Here is a 16424-nt window from a genome sequence, read left to right as displayed (position 1 = left end):
ATAGTTTAGCTATCCTACTCCTACCAGGGGAGGCTGGTGGAGGTAGAAATCAGAGAACCGTCTCATTATAATGCATGCAACGGAATGAGGAACTGTATCAAACACACACACACACATGTTTCATACCATTCCTCATTCCATTCCATGCATTACAATGAGCCCCGTCCTCCGATTCCTACGTCCAATAACCTCCACTGGGTGTATGACACTAGAGACCAGGTGATGGTGACTCTCTACTGACCTCTTCTGGACATAGCTGTTGGCCACAGTGGTGGAAGTGGGAGCAGACCAGAGGGAAGGCTATCAGGTAGCGCTGCATATGGGCCTCCTCGCTGCTCTGGCTGAACATTTTCTCAAACACCCGCGGGTAGAAACTGTGATTAGACAAACACAGGAGTGTTAGTGTGTTATAGGGGAGTGTTAGTGTGTTATAGGGGAGTGTCAGTGTGTTTATAGGGGAGGCTGGTGGAGGTGGAATTTCGGAGGACGTCCGTCCCTCGTTGTAATGCATGGGGACCGAATGAGGAATGGTTTCAAACATGTGTGTCCTACCATTTCTCCACCAGCTCCCCCCCGCCCCTGTCATAGACAGTATAGTAATGTACAGAAGACAACTTTTTTCTATGTTTGTTTTGTTATATTAAAGTTTTTTTTTATGAAAACATCCATCATTTGGGCTCAATTTGACCAAACAGAAATTCATTTGTGATTAATCACAGCAAAAAACTGAAATTCATTTGTGATTAATCACAGCAAAAAACTGAAATTCATTTGTGATTAATCACAGCAAAACATACGATTAAGTCGCTTAAATGTTTTACAGCCCTACAATATAACAAAGCACAGTTACAGACAGTACATTAGTACATTAGTTCTATCCGGTCCGTTGATGACTTAGGTCCTAAATCCTCCCATAAGAGAAAGTTGTTGGGGAGAAATTTGGGAATAACTACAGAATGGAATAACATTGAATAGATGTAGATTTAGACATTGAATACAAATTAATTAGTTTTTTAAATACCAATAACAATAATTGTTTTGAAATATTGCACGCTCCCTCAAAACCTGCAACATCTGTGGCATTGTGCTGTGTGATAAAACTGCAGTTTAGCGTGGCCGTTTATTGTTACCAGCCTAAGGCACATCTGTGCAATAATCCTGCAGGTGGATGGATTATCTCTGGCAAAGGAGAAGTGCTCACTAACACAGATTTGTTCGCAGAAATTTGAGAACAACATTTGAGAGAAATAGGTATTTTACGTACAAAGAAAAAGTCTTAGTATAGATCTTTGATTTCAACTCTTAAAAAATGTGAGCAAAAAACAAAAGTGTTGCGTTTATATCTTTGTACTACTATCACTGACCAGAGGATAGAGAGCTCAGAGGTCTCTTGGAGCAGCTCGTCGAGGTTATCCAACATCCTGGTGTGGAACTGGGTCATGTTCATCACCTGGGGCAGGTCTGGGTATTCCTTGAGAGCCAGTGGAGCCTTGGCCACACTGGTGTAGGCCTATAGCACAGAACAATAAGCATACGATGCAGGGGGAGGCTGGCGGAGGTAGATATCGAAGGACGGGCTCATCGTAATGGATCAAGGTGAATGAGGAATGGTGTCAAACACTTTTAACATCGAAAACATCTTATTACAGTGATCATGTGACTACAGTCCCAGAGGGGATTGAACCCCAAACCTGCATGGCAAGCAGCTAATGCTCTACCCACTGAGCCAAACGATGACGAGCGACACCCGGAAACCATTCAAAGGTTTACACAGCAAGACTGTAGATTGAGGATTCATCATCCATGTCATCCATGTTAAGCCAGATGTGCACTGTTGTACAGTTGTAGTATACCTGCAGTCTGAGCCAATCCAGTCGGAGGGCTTTGAGGTCAAACTCCTCTCTGTCCTCCACTGTTGGGGTGGGGGACACAGTTCAGTTCAGTGGCGTTATACATCCGTCTGAATCACAGAGACGTTGACTCTCTCAACGGCTAGAAACTTGATTCCTTGCGTACTTCTTTCTCCGTTTGGGAAAAAAACCGAATTTGTTTACCTTGTTTGATTGTGAGCGCTGACAGGGTGGACACGAATGATGTCATCAGGACAGACTCCTCCTCTGGGCAGACGTAGATAGACTAGGAGGAAGAAGGAGCAACATCGTCATCATCGCGAGTCTCTGTTAGTTTTTCAGATCGTCTTTGAATCATCTTTTTTTTTTCAGATTTTATCCCTTTTTCACCCAATTTGGTATCCAATTGAACCCAACCTAGCATCCAATTATCCCCTGCCTATTGCGTAGGATCCGCCGCCCGACCCCGTAGCCGGCAGCCCCAGAGGAGATCGCCAGGCAGACTAGCTGACTGGCACCTCGAGCCCGACACCTTTATTCCGGCTCCCAGGGGGCGGTGTTGCGCGACGGATCCTTGTCCGGAAATAGTCCTATACCGCCCTCGGGAGCGGCCGCTCAATATGCCGCTCCCTGTGTGCCCTGGCCATATCCGGGTCTGGGATTCGATCCCAGTCCCCGGTGGGCAGCTTGCACTAGTGGCTAGTAGGGGTGTAAATCACCAGCTTCATCACGATACGATATTATATCGATTTGTTTGTATGACGATACAATGTTTGACGATATCACAATGTCAGTCACGATACGATTTCGATTCGATTCGATTCAAGATCGATATGACGATATGATCGATATGACGCGATATCATATGCCAATCTAACACAATTATCAATTGTAATAAGTGGTAATTAACATACAGCTCATTAACACACACACACACACACATGCACGCACACACACACACACACACACAGGTTCAGAGAGACATCCAGTCACACACGCACACACACACACACACGTCCACACACGTCCACACACGTCCAGCAGGTCTGATATTGGTCTGACTGGATTCGCCTCGAAGAGTAGATGTTAAAAAATATCTTTGGTGTCCAAAACGGTCAATGTATTCGCCCATTAGACTCCCGTTAGACGCACTCTCATTAGACGCACTCACACAAGCCGAACATTTCCGAAGATCACCGGAGATTGCCGAACGCGAGAGGAGGAGGAGCCGAGAAGTGGAGCCGAGCCAGTAGAGTAGAGAGTCACACACGGTGAATGCGAGTCACACATTGCGAACGCGAGTATGTTAACGTCGCTGGTTCAGAGAGATGTTCCAAAATATATATTAAAAGGGATAGACTTACTGTCTCTCATCAAAAATGAAAAACATTAGTATCTTTTTCAAGTCTCTCTCTCTCTCTGCGCGCATAAGATGACGATATAGATCGATATTTTTACATTGCATCGATGTAATCAGATCGTTAGTCAATGAATCGATGCATCGATGTGAATCGATGTATCGTTACACCCCTAGTGGCTAGTGCTTAGACCGCTACGCCACCGCGGGGCTCCTCTTTGAATCATCTTTTAACGGGGCAGCAGCGGTTAGAGGTTAGAGAGGCTGGCTAGTAATCGGAACTAGTGTCGCTGGTTCGATCCCCGCCTCAGGAGGGGCATGTTTATATAATTATTATAATGCCTATTATTATTATAATTATAATTGTAATTATGTATTTATTTATTTTATTATAGTTATTGTTATTATTATTGTTATTATTAGTATTATTATTGTTATTATTATTATTATTATTATTATTATTATTATTATTATTATTGGTCACTTCCTGTGTTAGTAACCTTCGTGACCTGTATGATGTCACTCACCTGGATGGTGTCGTTGAGCACCAGAGCATCAAACTGGGCCAGGTACTGGACATGGTAGCGCTGCACCACGTGTCTGTGTCTGGTCATCAGATCCCTCAGCTTCTCCATATGGAACAGCAGCTCTGCCATCTGACTGTAGTGCACACACACACACACGCACGCATACACACACGCACACACACACACACACGCACACGCACATGCACACACATGCACACACATGCACACACACAAAAGCACGAGCACAAACGTGCACGCACATACACATGCGCGCGCGCACACACACACACACACACACACACATGAACGTGCGTGCACACGCACACACACACACACACACACACACACGGTTATAGTCACCTCTCTACAGGCACGTTATGTAAACAATCGATATGGGAGTCTGGAGAACTGGAAGGGACAATATAATCGATATGGGAGTCTGGAGAACTGGCAGGTGAAGCCGACAGTCTCTGTTTCAGATCTACTCCAGACCTACTTGTCGACGTAGTCCTCGGGCGTCTTGGTCTTGGGTATGTTCTCCGAATGCCTGACGAGCCAGAGGACCTCGTCACGGGAGAACGACAGAGCCATGAAGACAAACAGAGCCTGGGGGAATGATTGGCAGACAGACGACAGAGAGAGGAATGTTTCAACGTTCAGAGCGCTTGATGCCCCACATTCATGAGGTATTAAAAACAAATACGGGAGTGTATTTATTGACCATAAACTGATCTGGTTTTATTCAAGAGCTTGACGTAATGTATGTGCCTTTAATATATAAACAGTATTGAGGAGGAGGAGGTGGAGGAGGGTTCGAGGCATCGTTGAGGACACCTCTCACCCCAGTCCACGGACTGTTTGCCCTCCTCCCACACAGGGGCGCTGTAAGGAGTCTAGGTTCCTGCACCACCAGCAGGCTCAGGAACAGCTTCTTCCCTGCAGCTGTCAATATGCTGAACTCAAAAATCCTGGCGGTAGCCTTGCTCCCTAGCCCCCCCCCCTCATACCTCTACCCTTTCACCCAGCCCCACCCCACCCCCAACAGGAGGAACATTGCACACCCCCTCCAATACCTCTATCCCCCTCACCCAGCTCAATCTAAATTGATGAATGGCCACATGTACCTTGGGCCCCATTAGCATCAATGCTAACAGACATACAGTATGAAACAGTAGAGTGAACCACATGTACCTTGGGCCCCAACAGGCCTGGCTCGTCCTCCAGTACTTTCCCCAGCTCCTTTAAAGCACCTCTCAGGAAATGTCTCTTCTCTCTGTGCATCGCTGCACTGTTCTCCACATAGAAACAAACACACACGGCTTGGGTTAAACCGGACAGATATATCCCAGTATATTGATCAGATCTTTGGTATTAGCAGTTACTTATGTACTTATATATGATTGCCTGATTATTTTACATAACCTTATATACTCACCAGTTGACGACCGTATGCTCCCTGCATTCTTTGACGTCCACAATACGTTTACTATGCCTGATGCGAAGGAATACGAAGGAAAAGTGGTGTTGCTAAGGATACCGGTGACTAAAAAGCTCATCATGTTGCACCCAGGGCTACAGTAAGTACAGTTAAAGTAACCAACCAAAAGCAAGCAGCAATGAACCGACGGTAAGTCTGGTCTCTCAGTAGACACAGCACAAACGCCTGTCGTGCACCGCCGAGCGGCAATAAAGTTTGAATCGAATTCGAAAACAAAATAAACCAAAAAAGTCGTTCTCCCCTTACCCTTTCATGATATCGAAGCATTCCTCTGAGACCTTGTGGATGTTGAGCACCTCGTCCCTGATGAGGGTGAGGTAGAGGCCGCTTCGCAAGCCCATCTTCCACAGGTCCTGTGAGGCCTGGTTGGTGTTCAGGCTGCCAGGACACAGCAGGAATCCCACTGCAGGAGACACACGACAAGGGGCCTTTTGAAGAGGGTTCGACATGGAACCCAAAAAGGCATCCTCAAAGGGTTCCCCCCCCACAGGGACAGCCGAAGACGAAAGAACTCCCTTTTTAGGAGTGTGTGTTGACCTGTTCCTGTGTCCTGTGTCGCGCTCCTGTCCCCTGCGGTGGGTTTCCTGTCCCCTGCTGTGTTCCCCTCTACGGGGGGGGGGGGGGGGGGGGGTGGAGGTAGACATGGGACGGCGGGTGGCTCATCGGAAGGCATGGAACGGAACGGTATATGTGTTGTGATGCCGTTCCTCATTCCGTTCCATGCACGCCGATGAGCCCCGTCCTCCCATGTCTACCTCCGCCGGCCTCCCCCTAGAGGGGACACAGCATGAAACCCACTGCAAGGGGACAGGAGAGACCGACGCACCACACAGGAACAGGTCAACACACACTCCGAAAAGAGTTCTTCTTCTTCGGCTGTCCCTGTGGGAGAACCCTTTGAGGATGACCATTCTTATAGTCTTTGGTATGACTCGGCCGGGGATCAAACTCACAACATCGCAATCTCAGGGCGGACGGACACTCTAACCGCAAGGCCACTGAGCTGGGTGAGGATGGGAGTTAATACTCACATATGATCCAGCGTTCCATCACTTCCATGGGCAGGTATTCACAGGACATCTGCAATCAAACACAAAATTCAAAGCCTTTAACCATCTTCTATAGGTACTGTATGATTGTAGGCCTGCAGTACAGGACACAGGACCGGACCGGACAGGACCAGGCGACACTGGTGCAGGGAGAACTCAGAGTACGGGCTCATTGTAATGCATGTGTGTTTGATACCATTCCTTATTCATTACTATGAGTCCGTCCTCCGATTACTACCTCCGCCAGCCTCCCTTGGACAGTACGTCATGTATTTCTACTTTGTAATAACACAGAACATAATACCTAACCCACAACAAATGAATGGTTTCTCCCCTTTGGATATAGTTTCGTTTTTCAAGTTTAATAACTAACTTTAATCTGAACCACTCTGTATTCAGGTAGAGCATGGATCATGTTCTGTATAGGATGTGTGTTGTGCCTAGAGCTCTGCTTGCTTGGCTGCAGCAGTAGATCTCCCATGGAGAGAGAGAACCACAGGCTTGGGGAGAACAATGGCCCTTCAAAGAGACTAATGGCTGGAAGGCAGCAGGGCAAGATAGGACACAGTGGGGTAAGGAGGGGAAGGGAGGGCAGGGGAGGGCTGGGGGGGAGAAGATAAGGGAAGGGGAGAGGAGGGAGGAGAGGGGAGGGGAGGGGAGGGGAGGGGAGGGGGGAGGAGTGGGGAGGAGAGGGGAGGGCAGGGGAGGGGAGGGGAGGGGAGGAGAGGAGAGGAGAGGAGAGGAAAGGAGAGGAGAGGAGAGGAGAGGAAAGGAGAGGAGAGGAGAAGGGAGGAGAGGAGATGTTAGAGGGGAGACTAGATGCTTACAGTATTACAGCAGGCAGGGTCAAGCATGGCAGCGGGAGCACTGAGGATGCTGAGGAGCTGGGCGCTACGCCACTGCTCCGCTGGCAGGCTCCTACGAGGGTACACCATCTGCAGCGAGAGCACCGCCTCCGTCACCGACTGAGAGAGGGAGAGGGGGGGAGGGGGAGAATAGGTCAGTGGGCTCTAACATGGCTGAAGTACAGTCAGGGCATGATGTACTGTAAGGTCAGAGTTCACTTCACCTTGGTGTGAGGACCGAACTCCTCTATCAGCTTCCTCCAGGGTTGTTCGTACTCCAGGAACATCTGGCCCAGACGAGGGTAGGCAGGGTCACTGCAGGGTCAATCACTCAGTCAATCAAAATAGTCAATCCAAAATGTATCAATCAATCAATCAATCAATCAAACAAACAATCAAACAATGAAGCAATCAAGCAATCAGTCTAAAAAGGGTCAATCAGTGCTCAGTCAATCAAAGATGCAATACTGTTGCCTCTGTGCACTTGCTCTAACTTTGCTCTAACTTTCCAAAGAATGTGATGTCCAAACACAGTGCAGGGGCCTCATTTATAGAAAGTACTTTGGATCAAATTTGATCTTACCCGTGTTGTACGTAGAAAACCACGTCAACGTAGTGATTTATAACATTTCAACGTGAGTCAATTTGACCGTGGAAACGATCGTAGCTCTACGTTCACCTGTGTTGGTATTTATAGAAGGAAGCACGTACGCAATTTTAAACAAGCGCAGCCAGTGTTATAAATAATGCTTACGTCCGTTTAGAAAAATGTGCTTACGTGAAAGTCAAAGATGACGTTCAAGTACTTTTTTATAAATGAGGCCCCAGGCATTGTGTACTCTCCTTAATAACTTATTGTCCTCCTTGCTAGGACCACTATTATATTCAATTTGTGGTTGAACTTTTGGAGATGGGAAATGTTTCTTTATGAGAGCCACTCACTCAAAGGTACACGTTTTTACCGTGGAGCTCTTAGCCAGCTCCAGAGAAACGGGCTTAGTCACACAGCTCTCTAAGGCCCTCACGGCTTCATGTGAAGAGCAAGGGAAAATTGCAGTGACATTCAAATCCATGGCTTTGTGTTCATTTTTTTCCCTTCTCTTCCCGTCTTTGATCAAGATATGCCTAATTGCCATTTTGGTAAAAAATAATAATGAAGATGACGCGAATTGGGTGCACTCAAAATGTCACAATGAGTTGACTTGCGTTTAGCTCTCTCCTATAAAAGGTTAGATAGGAAGTGTGCTTCTGTCAGTCAACTTAAAGACTGTCATCAGTGTGGGACAACGCTGACTCACGATGACTCATCACCTCAGAGAGTAGAGAGAGCTGTGGCAGATGTGATCTTCTTTTAATAGCTTTTCAATATCCATAACTGAGCGGGTTGCTTCGCCAAATGTCATATTTAATTGAGTGAATGAGAGCGATTGAGAGAATGGCCTCGAGGTGTTTACCTCAGGGCCACTTAGAACAGTTGAGCGGGTGGTGCTCACGGACCATGAGTCACACACTCTACCCGACGACAGTTGTTCATTTGAACATTTGGACTTCAATACCATACTCCGCGCACCAGCTCAGTGGCCTTGCGGTTAGAGTGTCCGCCCTGAAATTGGGAGGTTGTGAGTTTGATCCCCGACCGAGTCATACTAAAAATGGTACCCGATGCCTCCCTGCTTGGCACTCAGCATTAAGGGTTGGATTGGGGGGTAAGACCCTGCGACATACCGGCGTCATGTCCATGGGGTGTACACGTACATCAAGCTGTCTAAGCGCTATGGAAACAGGAGATAGGCTCCTCCTCCTATGGGCCATTAGGCTCCAGAACCGTCGGTTCTCAAGGCTACTTACTTAACTATACTGCACACTTACCCTTATGGGCTGTGTACAGTACGGACTACTCTATGGCTCTGATCCAATCCAACATCAACACTCACTTTCCACCAACAACTAAGCAGTGTATAGGCCATGTAGTGTAATCTGTACACAACACAGATGTTGGGACACAGTATTCCTTTCACCCAGGAGCACTTTGATGTACATTTCCCCTTGAGCGTTTAAAAGCATTGGATCGGCTAAAAAATCATTTCAGAAAATAATAATAATGATTAATAATAATATGTTTTGTTTTTTTAGGGGTGGTGAGATGAAATGTATGGGTATTGAAGCACACCTAAAAAGGGTCTAAAATCGCCCATGCCATGCATTGCTGGTCAGAGTTTCCAGTCCATTGGACACCTGTCTATTCCTTTTACACCCACCAGGGGGAGTGAAACTCTTGAGAGTCAGTCAGTATCCTCATCAGAGGAGTTCAATCCATGATGCATTACAGTACAATGAGCCCAGTCCTCCACCAGCCTCCCCTGATCCTCACCTGCTACCATTGGACATCTCGTGGGCACAGTTGTAAATGCCCACCAGTGCTTTCTTGTCATCAATGCGAGACAGCATGATAATGACTGATGTATACGTCACGATCAGGTCCAGGTAGTTTTTGGTGAAGTCAAAGTTCACGGCCTGTAAATAGAATAAAACATGGTGAAGAATGAATAGAGAGTTCAAAGGTCATTACCAACAACATCATCATCTGGTAAATGAAACCGTCATACTCGGTGGCATACTCACAATGTTAAAGAAGCACTGGCAGGCATCCATTGTGTTGAGCAATTCATAAACATGATCCTGTAAAATAGATAGTGAATAGTTAGAATAATATAAACCTTTCATATACTTGTTATGTTTGACCCCATTGGACTTGCACCTTTTTGTTGTTGTTGTTGTTGTTGTTGTTGTTGTTGTTGTTGTTATTGATATTATTATTATGCTATTCAACAGTATTTGAATGTATGATGTTTTATAAGATGATATGATTCAGCGTCCTTGGGTTTGTGAAAGGCGCTATATAATTTAAATGTATTATTATTATTATTATTATTATTATTATTATTATGATAATACAGGGGACACGGTACAACTAAACCTTATTGAGTTAGTTGCTATTTCTTAATGTTGCTGCAACGTTTCATGTGTTCCCTGCTGAGACCTCGATTATCTGAAAGGACTGTGCCTGAGGTTTAGCAGCTCAACGCAGTTTGTCTCGCCTGGAAATGTGCCATTTGTTTCAACTGGGGGAAAGAATCACTTTATATGTAAATTACAATTTAGAAAACCTGAACGTCTGTGGTAATAGTAACAGTGTGTAGCAGATGTGGTTTGGAATCACGCTATGGTGATAACGGTAGCCCCTGCTAGAGAAATGTCAACTGAGGAAGTATCGTCCTCAGACCGGTGAGGATGTCTTCTGGGCCTAATGATAGACGCTTGTGTCTTCCACATTGTGAGCTTAGAATTATAAGGTTCTATCTCCGTTTAGGGCAGTTCAGAGATATTGAGCGTCAAAGTTTTTACATTCCATTATGTTTTGTGAGATGGAACCTTTGTATTTTATTATTTACAATAAAAAACAAAAAAAATAAAAAAAATAACACCACACAGGCATTAATAAACACCTAATGGATCAGATTATGTAAAAAACAAAATTTTGACAAAAATGGAGATAGAACCTTATAATTCTAACGTCACGACATGGTAGAGCTGTGGTTGAACCCCGTCTGTCACACACACAGAGACAAGCTCAGTCTCACCCTGAACTCCATGACGTCCAGGAAGGAGTCGTAGTAACTAGACGTGGAGACCATCATCTCGGACTTCTGCCTCTGGATGTTGGTCAGATGTTGCTGCACACCGATAATGTACAACCGGTTCACCAGGAGAGGAGAGGAGAGGAGAGGGGAGGAGTAGGAGAGGAGAGGAGAGGAGAGGGGAGAAAGATGGGGAGAGGAGCGGAGGGGAGCGGAGCAGAGGAGAGGAGAGGAGAGGACAGGAGATGGGAGAGGAGAGGAGAGAAGAGGAGAGGAGAAGAGAGGAGAGGAGAGGAGAGGACAGGAGAGGAGAGGAGAGGACAGGAGAGGAGAGGGGAGCAGCACAGAGGAGAGGAGAGGAGAGGGGAGCAGAGGAGAGGAGAGGAGAGGAGAGGGGAGCAGAGGAGAGGAGAGGAGAGGGGAGCAGAGGAGAGGGGAGCAGAGGAGAGGGGAGCAGAGCAGAGTAGAGGAGAGGAGAGTAGAGGACAGGAGAGTAGAGGAGAGGAGAGGAGAGGACAGGAGAGGAGAGGAGAGGAGAGGACAGGAGAGGAGAGGGGAGCAGCGCAGAGGAGAGGGGAGGGGAGCAGAGCAGAGCAGAGGAGAGGAGAGGACAGGAGAGGAGAGGGGAGCAGCGCAGAGGAGAGGAGAGGGGAGCAGAGCAGAGCAGAGGAGAGGAGAGGAGAGTAGAGGACAGGAGAGGAGAGGAGAGGGGAGCAGGGGATAAGAGAGGACAGGAGAGGAGAAGAGGAGCCTCAGTTTATTTCAAATCCGATTAGAGATCATTTCCAAATGATGATATGTGCCTGCTACTGTATGTGAAAATCAAATGCATCTGTTTACATCATTGTGCCTAAGGTCTGTTAAAGATATTGGATCCAATCAGGTAGGACCTGCTCCCTCAACACTGGTGACCAGTGTGAGGGACCGCCTTTAAGTCGGGCTAGTAGCTACTCACACTATTTCCCCTGAAGTCGATGCTGGGGAACTTCTTGTTGATGTATTTGATAGCTTGCTCCATAGCCTTGTCTGCCAGGAACGATGGGCGGGATTTGGGGTCGGAGCAGATCTAAGACAGAGGAGAAAGGATATACAGAGATCTGGGGTCAGTTTGCTCAAAGCTTTCTCGCGCACGTAGGACTTCATTTCTTTTGAAGATCCAGGCCCACTCCTGCCCTACACTAGCAGACTTTTTAATTGAATACATTTAATTTGTTCACACGCAGAAACATTGGCCTGCAAACACTGATGTTACGACGTTACTCTCTTGCGGCTTTGCGGTCAGGTTTTGAAGAGAAATTAAGTCTTTTTTGGGAAACGCAGGCCTGTAGATAAGTCGTCTATCTGCCGGTGTAACTGGATTTTATGGGGATGGTGTGTGGTATTGTGTTGTTGTTGAATTACAGGCCTTATGAGACAACATGTAGATGAGTCCAACAGCACTGTATATTGACTCTCTGAGTCTTTCTTTTGTGTGTTATTTCCCGTGGTACAGTAGAGTGTATCACCCTTTTTTTAGTAAGCTTCAGGAGCCTGGCTCACCAGACCAAATCACAGGTTAAAAGTCTGGTGTTTTTAGATTTAGATTGAAATTTGAATCCCCATATTAGTAAAGTGACCCAGACAGCTTTCTTCCATCTGGGAGACATTGCCAAAGTACGGCAATTTTTTTAACACAACAGGATGCTGAGAAACTAATTCATGCTTTTATCACTAGGAGGTTAGACTACTGCAATGCACTTTTTACTGGTCTCCCAAAAACATTTATAAATAAATTGGAACACGGAATTCTGCCGCTAGACACTTAACTAGGAGCAAGAAGAGAGAGCACATCACTCCTGTTGTAGCTGAACTGCACTGACTTCCTGTTTCTTTTAGAACTGATCAACCACAACAAGCCTTTAGATCCTCCAACGCTGGTCTTTTAATCATGCCTAGAGTACTCCACGAACACAGCAGGGAAGCTGTTTTTATGTATTATGTATCAAAACTGTGGAACGCCTTCGACCATGTATATCAAACAGACATGCTCTGTGGACATAAAAAAAAAGAACAAAAAAAGAGCTTAAAAGAAAACCTTTACTTGAAGGCTTTTAGCTAGTGCTTCCTCAAATAAGTTTTTATTTCATTTATTTTATTAAATGTACTTGTATTCATTTGTATTAACTTATTTTCATGTATGCTGTTGTATTTATTTGTTCTTGTTTTAAAGCTTCAAATGTAGTGTTACAGTTTTATTATTATTATTATTATTATTATTATTATTATTATTATTATTAGTAGTAGTAGTAGTAGTAGTAGTAGTAGTAGTAGTAGTAGTAGTAGTAGTAGTAGTAGTAGTAGTAGTAGTAGTAGAAGTAGTAGTAGTAGTAGTAGTAGTAGTAGTAGTAGTAGTAGTAGTAGTAGTAGTAGTAGTAGTAGTAGTAGTAGTAGTAGTAGTAGTAGTAGTATAAAATGTTTCTGATCATCAAGTTACTGTAATTCCATTTCTGCATCATTGTCTGCCTTTCACACTGCAAGTGCAATTGTCGTACTTCCTTAGCAACAGTAGGCTGTATATGGAGACAGTTGGCTGTATATGGAGATGTCATGTGAGTTATTCTGAGGATGTGAACAGAAACAGCAGTTTCTAGGTGGCTGACAGACTGTGACTTCCTGTGTTCACTTCCTCCTCTCTGGAGAACCACGATGACAGCCACACTGACAGACAGACACTCAGTAGAGATGTAGAGGGTTGTTAAAGTAGCCACACCAGTATCCATACATGAGTTTTCTCATCACCCCTGGTTAAGTTGAAGACTGAAGATGAAGAGTTGTTAAAGTAGCCCCCGTGCACCCACCAGTACACATATTGTACATGCAGTACACAGAAAGTGTTTTCACATCATCCGTGGTTAAATTGGCTCACGTACAGTAAAACGTGGATGTGTAGAAACCTAAACATACAGACACTCAGTAGAGATGTAGAGTTGCTTTTAAAGTACTCTAGACACACTCAGTAGGGATACAGAGTTATTAAAGTAGCCACTGCATACAATATCAATACACACAGAGAGAGTTTGAATACATTATTATCACTCCTAGGTTATATTGTCACATATAAACATAAACACAGACTGATGTATCACCAACCTACAATGTAGACACAACAGTGTAGCGTGAAGACATTAGTCCTGTAGACACTTCATATCATTCTATAACTATACAATTCTGTAATATCTGTATTATTATGAGAATGACACCAGCTTAACGTCTGACAAATTGTTTTAATATGTTTGGAGGCCCCTCTGGCTTCTCTGACTGCGTTTAATGTCTATTTAATGTTTTCTCTATTTTGTGTCTGTACACTAGGTCTTATCCTCCTCTTCTTCTCTCTCAGTAAAAACAAAACAAAACGGAAGGCAGCCTTTAGCCATTATTCTTGCATATCTTCCAGCATTTATTCATTATTCGTAGTACAGTACTGTCAATCAACCCGAATTGGCCCCTTGATTAAATGCTGGTTAGCCTTGTTCATCATGTGAAGTGAAGTGAAGTGAAACTTTATTTATATAGCGCCTTTCGTACACGGATGCAACTCAAAGCACCCTCATCACATATTATTGTGACCAGTGTTTCCTCATCAGTATTGTGTAGCAGGTATTCTTTGACTAAACCAATAAGGCAGAACCCATGACTCATCTTCAACTTCCTGATTTCTCGCCTCAGTAGCCAAATCCATTTCGCTCTACAGGGACGATGCACATGAATCAACATCTCTGTAAATCTATCAGCCAGTTTCAGTCAGACAGCTAATTTATAAGTTCCTGGGCAGGTAAACTCTCCCCCCCCCCTCCCTTCCTTCCTCCCTTCCTTCCTTACCTTCTTAATGTAGTTCATTCGAACCAGCACCCCTCTCCCCCTCTCGTTGAGGATGATGAGCTTCTCAGCCAGCTTCTGTTGGTAGGCCATGACTCTGGACATGATGCTGCAGGCTCCCCTAGTCTACACCCACACCTCCACCGGTTCCCTGGCAACCTCAGTCACGGCTCGAACCTCCACCACTAGGACAAGTGCACCCGGCCCAAGTCCTGCCCCCCTAGCTGTCACATGGATGGTGGTAGATAGAGATGGTGGGTGGAGTCTAGGGTGGGTGGTGACTAAAGGGAGGCTATTGAAGATTTTTTTTTTTGGTTGTGTTGAAATATTCAAATGTTGAAAATGTGTGCCCAGTCTTTCGTGACGTTAGGGCCCCTGTTTATTGCTTTAGTTGACTTTTGTTAAGTTAATTTAACCCTTTTAAAACCAAGCACATATAACACAGACAAGCATACATATGTACATGAATAAAATCATAGAGGATAATACACAATAAAGTACTTATTTCAGTTGTAGTCCTCTTTACAACACATTGGTTCGGCAAGATTGACAATAAAGTTGGCTACACTATGGCGAGGGAAGGATATCAAAACATAGAAATAAAGAAATTGAAAACAGCTACTTCATGATTTGCTGTTACGTTGTTTTCAGAATACTCCTCTTATATCTAAAGGCGAAACAGGAAGTGAAACACAGACAAGATGACATGATGGAAGTAGAGGTTTTGGATTTCCTGTCTGTTACTAACCCCGACCCTCCCCCTCTCCCCTCTGAACTGTCTCACTGGTAGTGTGTGACACACAAGCGTTTGTTCTTATATTACATTAACAGTTTCTAACATCAACTTTGTTTGTTTTGTCTCTTGTATTTTGTCATTACCACATTCGTGTCAGCTATTATCGATCATGGCCCAGTGACTTGTTAGTCTTCCCAAACATGCATTACAGCATGCTTACCAGCATCAGTTATGAGCAACAAGTAGCTACATCAGGTGCATCACCGTTACGCAGCTCTCCCTGAGATGATGTTGGCCACTAAGGGGAGTGCTCTCCCTGAGATGATGTTGGCCACTAGGGGGAGTGCTCTCCCTGAGATGATGTTGGCCACTAGGGGGAGTGCTCTCCCTGAGATGATGTTGGCCACTAGGGGGAGTGCTCTCCCTGAGATGATGTTGGCCACTAGGGGGAGTGCTCTCCCTGAGATGATGTTACAGGCCACTAGGGAGAGTGCAACCTCCTGCTGCTGCAGCCTATGATCAGTCCACTCTGCTAGTAGGTGTGTCAAACAACATTAACCATGGGTTAACCAGGTTCCATTACTGACAGCCCACCCAGCCAATGCCTAAAGCAACATTTAATTTAAATCTCTTGAAATAGAAGTGGAATTCCATCAGTAAATTCCTCCGCTCTTGTCGTTCTAGAACTCCGACGGCTGCTACTCTGGCCTGGGCAGCGTTCTTGAACTCTGGCCTGGGCAGCGGTGTCAGTAGCAGGCTGTGGACCTGGGGAGATTCTTCATCAGGGAGTTCTACACCGTCTTTGACAGACAGAACAACATGGTGGGTCTGGCCCAGGCAGTGTAAGCAGAACCAGACACACCTCCACAGAGCTCAAATATCCCCTAACAATAAGTCCTCTAATAGAGAGTAGTATGTTTTATTTGATTCTAGAAACTATGGAGAAGATCAAAGATGAAAAGATGTGCATAACTGCCTATGAATTAAATATATTTGAACATTGCAAAAACATTGTCTGTGTAATTGATTTTTTTGGGTGTATGGGTGATCTATGTATCTGAGAGCTCAT

The 16424-nt window shown here is 45.2% G+C and overlaps 1 protein-coding gene across 1 annotated transcript in view; it reads right to left on the bottom strand.

Annotated features, from left to right (window-relative positions):
* The window catches only part of LOC308173717 (nck-associated protein 1-like), a gene marked incomplete at both ends in the record, with an annotated part of 27322 nt that extends 12598 nt beyond the window's left edge, over positions 1-14724 (bottom strand). The window contains 17 exons of the mRNA XM_080550792.1: positions 242-374; positions 1365-1510; positions 1854-1912; positions 2055-2136; positions 3735-3867; positions 4231-4340; positions 4926-5022; positions 5170-5226; positions 5479-5635; positions 6264-6312; positions 7109-7246; positions 7351-7441; positions 9498-9640; positions 9749-9805; positions 10768-10860; positions 11720-11830; positions 14623-14724. Of these exons, the coding sequence (XP_080406918.1) occupies positions 242-374; positions 1365-1510; positions 1854-1912; positions 2055-2136; positions 3735-3867; positions 4231-4340; positions 4926-5022; positions 5170-5226; positions 5479-5635; positions 6264-6312; positions 7109-7246; positions 7351-7441; positions 9498-9640; positions 9749-9805; positions 10768-10860; positions 11720-11830; positions 14623-14724 (1758 nt within the window). The remainder of the gene's footprint in view (positions 1-241; positions 375-1364; positions 1511-1853; positions 1913-2054; positions 2137-3734; positions 3868-4230; positions 4341-4925; positions 5023-5169; positions 5227-5478; positions 5636-6263; positions 6313-7108; positions 7247-7350; positions 7442-9497; positions 9641-9748; positions 9806-10767; positions 10861-11719; positions 11831-14622) is intronic.
* Between the last annotated feature and the right edge of the window lie 1700 nt (positions 14725-16424).

This window comes from Nansenia antarctica, assembly GCF_963989245.1.
Source record: "Nansenia antarctica genome assembly, contig: SUPER_18_unloc_1, whole genome shotgun sequence".
In the NCBI taxonomy this organism is placed as follows: Eukaryota; Metazoa; Chordata; class Actinopteri; order Argentiniformes; family Microstomatidae; genus Nansenia; species Nansenia antarctica.
Note: the sequence above shows the minus strand (reverse complement) of the source record. Positions and strands in the feature narration are given on the sequence as shown.